The 16,655-nt window shown below is 36.5% G+C and overlaps 1 protein-coding gene across 1 annotated transcript in view; it reads left to right on the top strand.

The window, feature by feature from the left end:
* The window catches only part of LOC136028289 (syntaxin-1A-like), a gene marked incomplete at its 3' end in the record, with an annotated part of 86,241 nt that overhangs the window by 40,483 nt on the left and 29,103 nt on the right, over nucleotides 1-16,655 (top strand). Inside the window, 1 exon segment of the mRNA XM_065706040.1 lies at nucleotides 10,468-10,642. Coding sequence (XP_065562112.1) covers nucleotides 10,468-10,642 — 175 coding nt within the window.

Below are 16,655 nucleotides of genomic sequence, written 5' to 3'. Positions count from 1 at the left end.
GAAGGCTCTAGTCCAAATATTAACGGAAATAGCATATGGATAAAGTACGTATCTGAAAAATTTCTGGGCGCATCCAAAGGTAAAAGTACGTATCTGTGTAGATACGTACTTTCACCCTTGGTACGTACTTTTGCCTTTGGCCGGCACATTAAAATGAGAAAGGAAACCAAAGGTCAAAGTACGTATATGTCATGATTCAGCACAATCATCATTGTTTGTTTACCAGAGCAGAGCTGAACAACCAGCCAACTCTGAGCTATTAAAGAGTACTGGCATAGAATGTCAAGAGGCTTTCTAAATTTACAGAGAGCGTTGGTTATACAAAAGGAAAGAGATTTAAGGTAAGAAAATTTTGCTTCATGCTATTTTGGAACCTTTTCTCCAAGTAGGCCTAAACCCTCTGGTAAAACCCCATCTGTACTACCAGGTAGGTACAACAGACCCGCTACAACCAGTTTACACAGCTAGCTATGTAGCTGTCGAATTAGTACAGGAGAGCAGCGTCATACCAAATTACCAACCAACCACCTAAAGCCATTTTTTTAGTATTGCCTACAAACATGACTTACCTTTGAAATAAAATAAAAAACAAGGGATGCATCAAAATAACCCCTAGAACCTTCTCTGTCATCTGAGATAATCAGGGATTAGTTTGGTCAACTATTACAACATTGAGAAAAAATTGAGGGCCTCTAAATATTGCTTACCTTAGAAACAAAAAAAAATGTATCAAAATAGCCCTAGAACCCCCTCTTTCATCTGAGATAATCAAGGTTGATAACAAGTTCTTAGAATTCCAATTTTTCAGGACATTGGCATGTCAAGCAAGTACAAATGAGGCATCAACTTCAAATACCGACTTGCCATCTTCCAGTGAAGAGCAACGAGGAGCTAGTTCCTGTTCCCCCCCAGAAATCATCCAGATAAATCAAACAACAGACATATCACCCAATTTTTCTGGACATTCTCGATCAAGGGACACCACTGATGGAGAAGCTAAAACTAAGGCACAGTTAAAACACTTTGCTGATGAAGAATTCGAAAAAGAAGATTTAAGTAGAGGTGATAGTGATGAGTCTGATATTGACTGGGAGGACGTTGAAGGGACATTTGGGTCTTCTGATGATGAAAGGCAGACAACTTTGAAGAATAGGAGAAAGCTCTTTACAGATTTAGTTCCTCTTTCGGTCAGTAATGATCTTACATCAGATCATCCAGAGTACAATCTGATCCATTTTCCTACCGATCCTTTCCTGCCCTTGGAAGATTCGGCTTCGGATGCAGCAGATTATGAGACCCAAGATGACCAGCTAAATTTGGACAATCAACCATCTAATGAAAGCAACAATGCTGTTTGTGAACCTGATTCCTCAGACCATGTCATGTGTGTAATTGACGCTGTAGCAGCAAGGTCTGTGGGACAAGATAGAGAAAATAGACGTGAAGAAAATGGTGGAGGAGAAGGAAGGTCTATTGTTGACCTTACTCCAAAACGAGTTCGCTCAGAAAAAGATAAATTTGAAAGAGATGTTAAGAAGTATCCATTTCCTGACGAACCTGGCTGTAAATCTAACAAATGTACAAACTCATGTTTGAGGTTTTCCAGTGTAGAATTCAGGAAAATTTATGACACATGTTGGAGCAAAGAATATAAATCAAGACAAATGTGGCTCGCTTCTTTGCTGACATTCCTACCAGTTAAAAGAAGGACTATTGCCCCAGAAGCTGCGTGTAGAAAAAAAACTACAGTTAGGTACAGCCTTCCCAGAAATTTGAATGAATACCCCACACTTACCCCAAAAGTTGAAAACTTGCCAGTTTGCAAGTCTACATTCCTTGGTTGTCTAGGATTTGGCAAGAATGACAGAGTGATTTTTACAATCAAGTCAAAAATTGAAAGGGATGCTCTTGGGAATGAGCTCAAGGACGGAAGGGGCCATAAAGTGGCAGGGCCACCAAACAAAGTTGATCGAAGCCTTGTGATGCAGCACATTGAAAGCTTTCAGCCAGCAATTCCACACTATCGTCGAGCTCACGCTCCAAATGTTCGGTACCTTTCTCGTGATTTGAGCTACAAATTTATGGCAGAAGACTTTAATGAAAAATATCCAGCAAATAAAATCTGTGATGAGACATATAGGAAGATTCTTAATGGTATGAAAGTATCATTGTGCATGCCCCAAAGTGACAGCTGTGACATTTGCACACTATTAAAAGAGAAAGTAGGGGCTGCGAGAACTCCTGGTACAAATGGTGAGGCAACCGAGAAAGAGACTGAACTGTACAGAAAGCACAGAGATCTTGTTGAACAGGTTTCAAAAGCATTTTCTGAAGATAAGCAGAAATACGAAAAAGATTCAACTACCATGTTGTTCACCGTGGACCTACAAAACGTGTTATTGCTTCCCATCATGCACAGCAGAAAGGAGGCCTTTTTTCTATCAAGACTCGTGTGTTTTAATGAGACGTTTGCCCCCGTTAAGGCCACCCAACAAAACCAGAACCTTTGCGTTGTTTGGAACGAATCTCGACAAGGACGTGATGCACCTGATATAGGTAGTGCCTTCCACAAGGTCTTAAAGATGAATAGGGATATCTTGCACTTCATTTTTTATACTGACAATTGCTGTGCCCAGAACAAAAATTGGACAATTTTTAGTGAATTTGTACTGATAGTCAACAGTGAAGGAGGACCTGAAACGATTCGTATCAAGTATCTAGTGAAAGGCCATACGCACATGGGGGCTGACTCCATACACGGATCGATTGAGTCTCGAATTCGAAAAAGGGATGTTCTTGACTTTGAAGATTTGTGCGACACCATAGAAAAAAGTAGAAAATTCACGAAAGCCGTGAAAATGGACATAGAAGACTTTTGCCAGTGGAAAAGCTTAAAAGCTCCTGGCATCGTCATGAAGAACTTGGGCGTGACCATTGATGAGTTCAGTGAGGTCTGTTTTAAGAAGGGAAAAACAGAACTGTTCTATAAAACTAGCCCTGAGGGTGAAGAAAAGAGTCTAAGTTTTGTGCCAAAAAAGCTGGTTAGTACAATCAAAGAGGCAAAGTATCCTTTGCCAGATCCGATTCTTGGCGCAAGGGGGGTAAAGCCAGAAAAGAAAAAGGCCATCTTGGAAAAACTTGTACCTTTTATGAATGAGAATCGCCGTACATTTTGGCGCACTATGCCTTCATCAACAGCTTCTGTCGATTTGCTGAAGCACGGCTGTGTTTCTTAGCTGCCTGCAGTATTTCAGTGATTTCTTTTGATTTTTTTTATTTTTTAACTTCTAATTATTTGAATAAAAAAATGACTTGTTGTACATGCTTCATACGTGGTTTTACCTTCGGTATACGTCATAGATACGGGGTTTTGGGCAGAGTAAAAGTGCGTTTTATGTTTTATACAGACTTTTACCTTTGGGACTTCATTCGAATTCGAGTCTCGAGTCAAAGGTAAAAGTACGTATATGTCATATACGCACTTTTACCTTTTGAGAGCGCCTCTTTATATGAGTAACGGTCCAATGGTAAAAGTACGTATCTACTGTTTCAGGCTTCGGGGCAGTAATAATAGAAAATTTTACTTAAAAATATGAAATCCCCATATTTGTTTACCTATTTAACTAATTTCCAGAATTAGCCAGTGTCCAGTTTCACCGTAAACCGTATTTGAAGCTCTCAAAAGTACTCAAACTTTGAGCCGTGATTTATCGAAATAATGAAAAGTGTAGATACGTACTTTTACCTTTGGAGGGCCGATTTATCTCCGTTTCTTCAAGTCAGCTTCTTATTTTCTGTGTACGAGTATATGGTAAAAACTATCTTTTATTCCTGTGAAAATATTTCTCCACTTTATTATGAAAGTGATGTATGTTTGGTGGATTCACTTCTGAGCTTGAATCTTATTCAAGGTCAGATTCCTCTTTTAAAATCCTTTAGGAAATTGATTTCTCTTGTGTATAAGAGTATTCTTTTCCTGGAACCCCTTGACAGTTCTTTTGTTGCTTATTCCCGAAACCGGAGAGAAAGTTTCGAAGCTGCCGGTTAGAATGTGGGAGTATAAATCAAAAGAGAAGGAGGCTTGTAGTTATACAGTGGGTACTGTGTTTTTTATTTGTTTTTATTTTTTGCCATATTTTCAGTCTTTTCTTGTGGGTGTTAAAATTGATCGTCACGTTAGCACTGACGTTGTGATGATTGCGAGAAGTTTCACAGATATGATATAAAGGGAAAAGTCAAATATTCAAATCATCTGATTGGTTAGGTTGAAGACACCTCTTGCAAATCTTTAAGCAAACAAATGAAACAAATGCCATTCGAATCGCTCATAGGGAGTTGATGTTGCATCTTATTTGACCAGCTATAATCTACAAAACTGTTTTCCGTGAAGAATATGGTCCTGAAACGCACTTTTTCACTTCCGCCCTCCTTTGAATATTTTCCTGATACCCCCCCCTGAAAGTTCAGACGGTTTTCACATTAATTATACATGAATATGTTTGAGTTTTAAAAGGAGTCTCAGAAAAGCTCTGAGGGAGGGGTGGGCAATGTAAAAGAAATCTAAAATGTTATGTCCGCTATATGGAAGTGGGTCCATAAAACTAATATTGGGAAATGACATACCTTCCGTTTATAAACGTCGGCACATACACGCATGAGAAAGCCTAAACCCTAAGGGGGTAAGGATAAGTTTGTGATGGGGATATATTTTTCCATCTTTTTTAATTAGAAGGAGGAGGGAGTCATTTTTCCTCGTTTTTATAGAATGGCTGTCAGAGTACCAAAATCCTTGGCACCAAACATGAGCATTAGTTGAAGTCAGGCACGTACGCAGGAATTTTTTCGGGGGGGGGGCAAAACCTTCGAAACAGAAGATATAAAGTAGCACTTGTTTTATTTAGTAATGCAAAAAGTACGTATATCGGAAAATACAGATTAACTTTAATCTGTAGTATTGTAGCGGATGGGGGGAAGAAGACTGAAGCCTCAAAAGTACGTTTTAGGCTCAGGTTATGTTCATAGCGATTTGGAACCAGCGATTAATCTGTTATATCCCACTGAAAGGGAAATTTTAGGTTAACAGTGCAATATGGGTGCTGTGTGGGGTAGTTCTTCTATTGCAAAACGTAGATTTTAATGAAAAATGATAGTTTCCAAAATTGATCCATTAAAAGCTGTACTTTATTCTGAAAAGGGGGGGGGGGGTAAACGCCCTAATATCAAGGGTAATTCTATTTTGCTGTGGAAAGCAAACTCTCTTTACAAAAAAAAAAGTATAATTGCTAATTACTTCAAAGAGGGTAAAAATTTAGACAGAAAAAGGGTTAATAATTGGGCAGTGACTTGACCGGATAATTGCATGCTTTAAACTCCTCCCAAAAAGGCTTCACACATGTATCTAGATTCTTAATAAATGTCCTACCTTTTCCAGAAATCCCAAGAAACCATGGGGAAATCAAACATTTCACAAAATTTCGGGGGGGGGAGGGCGGGCCCGAAGGCCCCTCCCCCTGCGTACGTGCCAGGTTGGAGTCTACTGTTTCTCTGAGATAAATATTCTGCCTTATGGTTTGAACTCACAAAAATCTCAGCTACGAATGTCTCATAAATGAATACAAAAAGTTATAAAAACAAAAATCCAGATCTAAACCTTTTTGGGGTATGTAATTCAGCACCGTGGTCATGAGAATCGATCTTTAAGGGTTGAGGGAACCCTTAAGGGTTTAAGGGTTTTAAGGATACTGTTATCAACGGTACTAGGTGCTTACCACCTTCCAGCCGGTAAATACCCCTTTCCCGGGAAAACCCCAACCCCAAAAAATATCTCCCTGCGGAAAATACCCCCCTTCCCCGAGGAAAATAAAGCTTTCCGACTTTGAAGATTTTATTTGAGCTTCGTAGGGTGAAGAAATTTTGATGTATGTGTATTATACGCCACTCACTCAAGTTCACGCTGTGTTAAACTCGAGAACAAACCAGTTTGTTCATTAGTTTCTTTCAGCTTAGTGTGAGACAAGACAAAGGCAAGTGACAGAATAGATGGAAAATATATTATTTGAGCTATATACTTGCACATAAGGCGGGGGGTAAAGTATTTGAACAGTTTGAAGTCAGAAAACAATTCTTAGTTAACAATATATAGAATAATTGTACATAACATATTTTGCATGCACAGTCGCTATACTTTACCTTCCCCCCCAATGTGCAAATATATGGCCCAAATTTGTTTCAATGGTAACGAAGAAACTAACAAAGAAACCCGTTTGTTCTCGAGTGAGTGGCGTATAATACACAAGTACGTGCATTTTTCATGGAGGGAGCCGGATTTCCCGGCATTATTTAAAGATGATCAGAAAAAAAATCAACTGAAAGTAAGGAGCAACATCAAAACTTATAACGAACAGAAATTATTACGTATATCAAAGGGGTTGCGTCCTCCTCAAGATTTTGCTCTTTACGCTAGAAACGGTTTTTTTTCAAGAATTTTCGAACAAAACTTTTATTCTAATTAAAAGACCATGGTGTTTCAGGAGTCGTTCTTAAAGAATTAGGACAAAAAGTCAAAACTTAAGCTCAAAGAGTAAGGTCTTGGGGAAAGGACAACTCCTTTCATATACGTAATAATTTCTCCTTTTTAAAGTTTTGATGTTGCTCCTTACTTTCAATTGAAAAAACTTGTCTTTTTCAAAATTTAATTTCTGATCGTTTGTAAATAATTCCGGGATATCTGACTCTCTCCATGAAAATTTCCGATGCTTTTGTATTATGTGCCACTCACTTGAGAACAAACCGGTTTCTTTGTTAGTTTCTTCATTACTTTAGATACAAATTTCGGTAATATATTTGCACATTAGGGGGAGGAGGTAAAGTATAGTGGGTCTGCATGCAAAATGTGTTAGGTACAATGAAATAGGAATTGTTTTCTTGAGTTCAAATTGTTCAAATACTTTACCCTCCCCTCCCCCTATGTGCAAATATATATAGCCCAAATTATATATTTCCCATCTATTCTGTCACTTGTCTTAGTCTTGTTTCACGCTAAGCTGAAAGAATCTAACGAAGAAACGGCTTTGTTCTCGATTAAACTTGAGTGAGTGGAGTGTAATTCACAAGTACCAAAATTCCCTCCCATTACGTAAAAAAACTCAAATAAAATTTTCAAATGTGCAAAGCCTTATTCTCCACGGATGGGAGTATTTTCCGGGGAGTAAACGCCGGCCACCGTTATCAACATATCTAGTATCAATTATCAGTATTTTTTAATACTTTACACTTTTATTTTATATGCTTTTTGGATGCATTTATTGATATAATTATTTTACGTCTTCCTGTATCGTAAATCCATTAATAGAATTTTTCATCTCAAGGAACTTACGCAAAATAGGTTGATTTTTCTTTTCGGCCGCTAGAACTAGCACGATACTTGTACGACATCAAATAAAAAAAACTAGTTTTTTTTAACTGAAAGTAAGGAACGACATTAAAACTTAAAACGAACAGAAATTACTCCGTATATGAAATGGGTTGTCCCCTCCGCAATCCCTCGCTCTTTACGCTAAAGTTAAAATTGTTTTAAAAAGTAGAACTGTGGCAAAGAGTCAAACTTTAGCGTAAAGAGCGCGGGATTGCGGAGGGGACAACCCATTTCATATACGGAGTAATTTCTGTTCGTTTTAAGTTTTAATGTCGCTCCTTACTTTCAGTTAAAAAAACTATTTTTTTTATATAATTTCTGAACGTTTTTGAATTAATGCATGTTTGATTTTCGCTCTCCGCACATAAATTATTAAAATGAAATTTGTGTATTAATTCTTTTTTGGCTAAATAGCTTTCTCTTAGTTTTGATCTGACGATTTTGAGAAATAAGGGGTGGGGAAGGAGCCCTGTTGCCCTCCAATTTTTCGGTTACTTAAAAAGGCAACTAACACTTAATTTTTAACGAATGATTTTATTAGTAAAAAATATACGTAACTTAAGAATTAACTTACGTAACAAACTTTTATATTCTTATAGTTTTATTATATATATGAGGGATTGTCCCCTCGTTAATACCTCGCTCTTTACACTAAATCTTAAGTTTTGTCCCAATTCTTTAAGAATAACCCCTGAATCAGAAAGGCCGTAGAATAAATAGTTTAAATTACTAAAAATACTTCAGCATAAAGAGCAAAGTATTTACCTTCTCCTAAATACCTCGCTCTTTATGCAAAAGTATTTTTAGAACCCCTCATATGCGTGATAATCTCTGTTCGTTTTAAGTTTTAATGCTACTCCTTACTTTCAATTAAAAAAACTTTTTCATGTTTATATTTTCATTGTTTTTTTTAATAGTAATGCTAGAAAATCCTGCGCCATTTTCATTGGATTTCTCTTCCCCCATGAAATATTCCTCCAAGGAAAGATCCTCCCACATAGCCTCCTCCCCTTAACCCCACACCCAAGCCAAAAAAATCCCCCTGAAAACGTCGGTATACTTCCCAATAACCATTATTGTATGTAAACATTGGTCAAAGTTTGTAACTTGCAGCCCCTCCCCCAGGGACTGTGGGGGAGTAAGTCACCCCCAAAGACATAGTTATTATGGTTTTCGACTATGCGGAATAAAATGGCTATCTCAAAATTTTGATCCGTTGACTTTGGGAGAAAATGAGCGTGGGAGGGGGCCTAGGCGCCCTCCAATTTTTTTGATCACTTAAAAAGGGCACTAGAACTTTTCATTTCCGTTAGAATGAGCCCTCTTGCAACACTCTAGGACCATTTGGTCGATACGATGACCCCTGGAAAAAAAAAAAAAAAAAAAAAAAAACAAATAAACACGCACCCGTGATCTGTCTTCTGGCAAAAAATACGAAATTCCACATTTTTGTAGATTGGACCTTTAAATTTTTTCTATAGTGTTCTCTGATACGCTGAATGTGATGGTGTGATTTTCGTTAAGATCCTATGACTTTTAGAGGGTGTTCCCCCTATTTTCCAAAATAAGGCAAATTTTCTCAGGTTCATAACTTTTGATGCCAAAGACTAAATTTGATGAAACTTATATATTTAAAATCAGCATAAAAATCCGATTCTTTTGATATATCTTTTAGCATCGAAGTTCCGTTTTTTAGAGTTTCGTTTAGTATTGAGCCGGGTCGCTCCTTACTACAGTTCGTTACCACGAACTGTTTGACCAGTTTCTTTTTTGCCCAGTCGGAGATAATGGCTTAGCCTGAGTGAAAAGAAACTACTATACACGTATGTTTTAATTAAATGCTCAATATATAGAGTTGGTTATGTTAGGTATTTAATATATAAAGTCCTGGGCGGCCTGCTTTCCCTAGTTCTCTGTCGTAGTTTCCATGATTTTCATCATATTTTGGTACATTACACCTAACTTGATTTTTTGGATGTGGTCCCAAAGAAATTCCAACTACACTTGTTTTTTTTTTACTTTTGATGGAAGGTCGTTTCTCCATCCCTCATAAATGCTACTGTGACATTATAGAACTGAATAGATTATAAAGCACCCTATTTAGTGTCCACTTGAGGTTGTTGATTAAGGGAATGAATGGCATCAATCAATCTTGGTCACTTAAAAAGGGCACTAGGACTTTTCATTTTCGTTAGAATGAGCCCTCTTGCAACACTCTAGGACCATTTGGTCGATACGATGACCTGGAAAGAAAAGAAAACAAAAAAAATAAATAAACACGCACCCGTGATCTGTCTTCTGGCAAAAAATACGAAATTCCACATTTTTGTAGATAGGAACTTGAATTTTTTGCTATAGGGTTCTCTGATACGCTGAATGCGATGGTGTGATTTTGTTAAGATTCTATGACTTTTAGTGGGTGTTTCTCCCTATTTTCCAAAATTAGGCAAATTTTCTCAGGCTCGTAACTTTTGATGATAAAGACTAAATTTGATGAAACTTATATCAGCATGAAAATCCGATTCTTTTGGTGTATCTTTTAGAGTTTCGTTTACTATTGAGCCGGGTCGCTCCTTACTACAGTTCGTCACCACGAACTTTTTGATTTGATACCCCTATAGCTCAAGAAGTGAATTTAAGTTAATCCTAGTAAAAAATAGCTAAGTGTGATAAAAATATAATACTTTTGAAACAAATTTGGGCTGTATATTGGTATATTAGGGTGGTGGGGTAGGGGTAAATTATAGTGGTTCTGCATCTAAAATCTAATATCTAAAATTATTCTGATATTATGAAGTAAGAATTGTCTTCTGACTTCGCACTGTCCAAATACTTTATCCTGTCCCACGAATTTGCAAATATACAGCCTATATTATACATATTCCCATCTATTCTGTCATTTCTCTTTTTTTTTCACGCTAAGTTGAAAGAAAATAGCGAAAGCAACCAGTTTACAGTGCGTCAATGCATGAACCACTTGAACTGGAGGGAGTATGTCATACAAGTACCCCAGCCCTTTTAGAGATTTAGTCACGACGTTCCCTTTTTTTTAGGTAGAGGAGATTAGAGAGAACATCGACAAAATCCAAGCCAATGTCGACGAAGTCAAGAAGAAACACAGCTCAATATTGTCCGCCCCTCAAACTGATGAAAAGGTGAAGCAAGACCTCGAAGATCTTATGGCTGATATAAAAAAGACTGCAAATAAAGTTAGAAGAAAGTTAAAAGGTGAGCTAGGGACACACAAAAAAAGAAAAAAACCTTTCTCAACAAAAAATAAACGAATAGAACGAACACTAAAAACACGAAGAAGAGAAAAAAAAAATAAATGTGAACAATTTATTTCTTATTTATTTATTTTTTTTCTTTTCTTTGTGTTTATAAGTTGGAGTGTTTTTTTGTGTGTCTTATTTTTAAAAGCAGTTTTTTTCCGTCGTTTTCGGTTTTTTTTTTTGTTGAAAAAGGCTCCCAGACATGGGGTCGAAATATTCGGAATATTTTTTAATTAAAGTGTTTGTTTTTATTTTTTCTTCACTGCTTTGTCGAAATTGAAATCCGTTTTTCTTGCTAAATTCTTCGTAGAGAACAGTTAAAATTTCTAGGGCACGTTCCGCGGATGAAGGATGACAGATTGTCCTTTTCAGCCAACCGCTTAGGGCTAAAGGGTAAGCAGGTCGTCCGTGGTTCGGACGGGAGGATGCAAAGAAAGGTTTAAGGGAAATGGGCACTTCCTGGGATAGTGTAAAGAAGGAGGCTGTGAATGGATTGGGAAGGAGGAGGAGAACGCGAAGCTGTGTTGGCCTTATGCGGCTTGGTGCTGTGGTGAGTTGTTGATAATATATATATATATATATATATATATATATATATATATATATATATATATATATATATATATATATATATATATTATATATATATATTATATATATATATTATATATATATATATATATATATATATATATATATATATATATATATATATATATATATATATATATATATATATATATATATATATATATATATATATATATATATTATATATAATATAGTTGTAACCTAGCTTTCAGAGTGAGAACATCTCAAATAACTGGATTATATTGATTCGGAGTTCAAAGTAAAAGGATTTGGTTTGAATTGGATATTTATGAACTGTGAGTATAACCGGTCTACTTTAGTGTGACGAAAATAACGAATTCAGTTACTTTATAAAGGATTATTTTGAAACTAATTTAATCGGATGTGAGGTCAGCTGTTTGACAGCATGGTGAGTAATAATTTGATTTGATTTTGGACTTTGGCTAATTGTCCATATTTGTTGGTTATACCATTATGACGGAATATGTACATTCGTCGGTGTTGAATTTCGTGCAATCAAATCTTAAAAAAGGAGTAAGTGATGAAGTTATTGCTAACCATGCTGTTGGGTTTTTCGATGAGAAGTCTATTATGGCGGCTAAAATAGAACTTTGGTCTCATGTTTACGAGGGTGAACGTGTGCAAAAGACGCCAAGGCGATCAAGCTAATTACCGTCACATTAAGGACATGATGGAAATCTTCCAGAAATGCGACAGCGAAAATTTGTCTTTGCCTACATACGTGATTATTTTACCTACCGAGGTTCCTGTTATTCCTGCTGTGGCTTATTCTAGCTTGTAAGCATTGATTCGGAACTTAAGCAAATCCGTGAGAAGATTTCATCGTATGATCTTAAATTCCCCCCTCTTAGCAGCCCTGGCGCTCAGTCATTGAATCCCGATCTGACGACCGTTGTTATTTCTAAAGTCCCATCAGAATTAGATAATCCTGCCAAGCGTCGCGAAATAATAGACTCTATTCCAGGTCATGAATGTATTCACAGCATTAAGCCCTCTGGCGATAAGCTAGTGGTACGAATCGACAAGATTGCTGCAAGGAACTTTTGCAATGCCGTTCCAAATGTAATGAGAGATTGTGACGTCAAAGTAAAAGAAACGAAATATATTGGAATCATTAAAGGTATACCGACCAATTTTGATGAGGAAATGTTAATTGATTGCAATAATATTACTCATGCGAAGCGAATAGGCAATTCTTTGGCTGTTAGAGTGTTTTTTGAAAACGCTGTTGCGCTGGCTAATGCACTTCGACTTGGTATAAAGATTGGGTATGAGATATATCGAGTTTACGAATACCAACGCCCACCCAAATGCTGTTATAATTGCCAATCACCAAATCACTTAAAATCAAATTGTGATAAAGAAAAATGCTGCTCCCGTTGCGCAGGGCAACATGAATCCTTGCCTGATTCTCCGTGCCAGGCTACACCAAAATGTGTGAACTGTCAAGGCAATCATGTGTCATTTTCAATGAAATGCCGAATTCTTCGTGAACTTCTGTCGAAACGATCGTCCTATACTAGAAAATGAGTGCTAAGACTAATTTCACTATATGTTCGTTCAATATTAACGGTACTAAGGATAAAGACGTTTCTTTAGATCAGAAATTAGAAAATTTTGATGTTTTATTCCTCCAGGAGCATCTCCTACCTTTAGTGAGCTTAAACTCCCTACAGAGAAGTAACGAACACTCAGTTTTTTCTAAAAGTGCACGCAAAACCTCTGGCAGACCATCAGGTGGCCTAGCATGTTTAATAAAAAAGACGCTGTTTTCACCACCCCCTTTATGTTATTACGAGAGTGATTGTTATATTGCTATTCGTCTTGCCAACCTTGTCCTCATTAATGTTTATCTCCCCTGCGACCAGAAATCCCTCCGAAGTTTAACTAAATTTACAAAATTTTGCGCATTAATAAAAAGTCTTTTGAATGGCATTGAGAGTAGTGGACTGGATTGGTTATTAATCGGTGATCTGAACTGTAACATTCACTCTTCATCAGTGCGGACTGAGCTTCTGTTAGATTCCTTACCGAATAGTTACAAAATTTTGAAGAAAGATGCCTCCCATTCCTATATCCATAATAGTGGCTCACTTTCAGACATTGACCATTGTATCGTTTCTTCTGGTCTCATCTGTGGCGAAGTCCATGTTGATCAGGATGAGCGTGATTACGACCATCTCCCCTTATCCCTCACTGTTACCCTTAATGCTACTGCGGAGAAGAACCTTCGTCCCAATTCTAGAAAATGGATTTCTAAAAGAGAATGGAACAAAGCTGACTGGCCTCTTTATTTTTCTACGCTTGTTAGCCTTCTATCAACGATTAAAGTCCCTTTTAATCTGTTGTGTACAAGCGTTGGGTCCCCACAAGCCAGAATTCAGCTTAATATTTATTATAGCCACATTGTATCGTGCTTAAAGAGGTCTGAAGAAGTAGCTGTTCCCCTATGTCGCTTTAGAGCAAAAACAAGAAGTTCAATTTGGAAGAATGACCCAGAGCTCAAAACAATAAAAAATCGGGCTAAGTTGTGGCTAAAAATTTGGATAGCTTGCGGCCGCCCCTTAAGGGGTAATGTTTTCGATATTAAACAAAGAACAAAGCTTGATTTTAAACGCTATCTTCGAAAAATTAGGTACAATGGTGCTGAATTTCCTAAGTCTCCTAGCCAGTGGAAAAAAGTGATCAATGTCGCGAAGTTTGATAGATCGCCTACGGCTGACCGAATCCCTAATGTATCATGGATCAATCATTATAGTAACATTTTCGATACAGTGATATATGCGGTTCATTTTCGTTTTGCCAAGCTCTGTTCTAATCTGTTGCCTAACAAAATCATTCAAGGTCATGTACCTCCCGTTAGTGTTGACCGTGTCAAAAGAAGTGTAGAGAGACTTAAATCGAAATCTTATGATATAGACGGGATCAGTGCTTTTCACCTCAACACCGATTCGGAGGAATTAGTTTATCACTTGCAGTTACTTTTTCAGATGTGTTTATGCTCTTCTTTAGTCCCTGATTCTTTTTTAGTTGGTAACATTACGTCAATTTTGAAACGCGGTAAGGACCCAACTAGTTGCGCTTCGTATAGGCCTATTACGGTTGCTTGTACTTTAAGTAAAGTATTTGAATATGTTTTGCTCCCTGATCTCCTGTCTAATGTAGATTATATGTCTAATCAGTTTGGCTTTAAGCCGTATATAGGATGCCAACATGCTCATCGTGCTATAGTTTCGCTATTACTTGAAGCGCATAAAAATGGTTTTGAGGTTCATTTTTGTGCACTCGATGTTTCAAAAGCTTTTGATTCAATTTGTCATAGCCAACTTTGGTATTCTTTAATCCAACTTGGTGCAAATGTGTCTATTATATCAACTCTTCGTTTTTGGTATGCTAATTCATATGTTCGACTCAAGTCAGGTGACACCTACATTGGTAATATCCCCATCCGTTCTGGTCTTAGGCAAGGAGGAGTCTTATCCCCTTATCATTTTAATGCTTGTCTTTATTCTGTTTTGCCACGTATTAATCCATCATGTTTTTTAGGCCTAACTAATCTTTCGTACATTGCATATGCAGATGATTTACTTTTGATCAGCCGCACTAAATCTAGCCTAATTAAGTCGACCCAGCTTGTTTCTAAGTCTTTTGAGGAAATCGGCCTCAAACTTAATACTGAAAAATGTGAATATTTAGTTTTTAATGCTAAGTATCAAAGTAGTGATCTTGATTGTGGTTATTTTTCAGTTAAGCTCGTTTCTTCGATTCGGTGGCTTGGTATTAATATTTGTTCATCTTTATCGGCTTTTCGATCCTGTGGGCTAAATGATATTAAAAGTAAACTTAAAAAAGGGTACGCGAAAATTGTCCCGAACCGAGGCAGATTTTCACGAAAGGCTTTATCCAGACTTTATTCTACATATTGCGATCATTCTATATTGTTTCTTTCCGGTTTGCGCCCGTTGTTTAATAATCAAGATTTGCAGGGCATAAGAGTTATGTATTTTCGTTATTGGAAATATTTATTGTATCTGCCGCGTTCTTATAGAAATCAGAAGATTATCAGAAAGTTTTGTGCCACTGATATTATTTTCGTTTATAAAAAACTCTATGCTAGATTAGGTGCTGAGGCCTGTCAACGCTTGGGCCCTTACCACCCTTTGATTAGACTGTATTAATTGTATTGTTTGTGTTATTTCGTTTTTCTTTCCTTAATGTTTTTACTCCGCTTAATTTGTCAAAACAAGCGGGTAACAAATAATTTAATTATTATTATATATATATATATATATACATATATATATATATATATATATATATATATATATATATATATATATATATATGTATATATATATATATGCATATATATATATATATATATATATATATATATATATATATATATATATATATATATATATATATATATATATATATATATATATATATATATATATATATATATATATATATATATATATATATATATATATATAAACGTTGCAAAAATAGCCTGACGTGGCCTCCATCCGCTTGCTGTGTTTGTTACAAAGTTCGGGCTTCGACTCTCACATGATTGTCATCATGATGTGACAATTTCGTCTTCTTTTTGATAGTATAGTTTGTATTTACATGGTTCCAAACAGTGGCACAACCTCTTCAAAAGTCTGGAAAAGGGGGGCAAGTTTGGAGCCAATTTTCGCAAATCAAATGAAATTGACATTGAAAACTGAAAATGAGCCATATATTACCATAAAGGCAAAGACATACTACAGAAAACTATCCTCTTTCTCTGGCTGCTTGAATTATTCAGGGTTAGGCTTGAAAAACATTTTTGTACAGAATAAATTTTAGCAGGGGGGGGGGGGCAAACTGGGGTGTGGGGGGCATATAGCGATTTGCACCCCTGGTTCCAAAATTAGTCGGGAAAAGTTTCATGTTTTTAGTTCGAATAGTTAAGCTTCAAATGACCTCAGAGCTTTTAGGCTTTAGTAATGTAGACTGTAGGACTTTCTCCTTTAGGAATTTTTTCATTGTAGTCCTTCTTGCCTCCCCCTCCCTCAAACAAACAAAGTGGAAATAATAGGGAATTTTTTCAAAGACAGTGGAATTCCACTGTCTTGAAAAATTTTTTCCCTACTGTTTATACTTAGTGTTTGTTTGATATGGAATGGCAATATGGTCTTCGTCGCTATTTCCCTCCTTAATGTCTAAGTTAAAAACTCGATCGCCTGGTTTTTGAAAGACTTCATATATGTTAATCTTTGTATTGTAAGTATAGTTCAAATTAAAACTTCCCCTCTAGCTTGCTTAAAGCCTATACCTTTTATGGAATGAACAGTCTCTCTATAGTT

This window comes from Artemia franciscana, chromosome 6 (genome assembly GCF_032884065.1).
Source record: "Artemia franciscana chromosome 6, ASM3288406v1, whole genome shotgun sequence".
Classification (NCBI taxonomy): domain Eukaryota; kingdom Metazoa; phylum Arthropoda; class Branchiopoda; order Anostraca; family Artemiidae; genus Artemia; species Artemia franciscana.
Note: the sequence above shows the minus strand (reverse complement) of the source record. Positions and strands in the feature narration are given on the sequence as shown.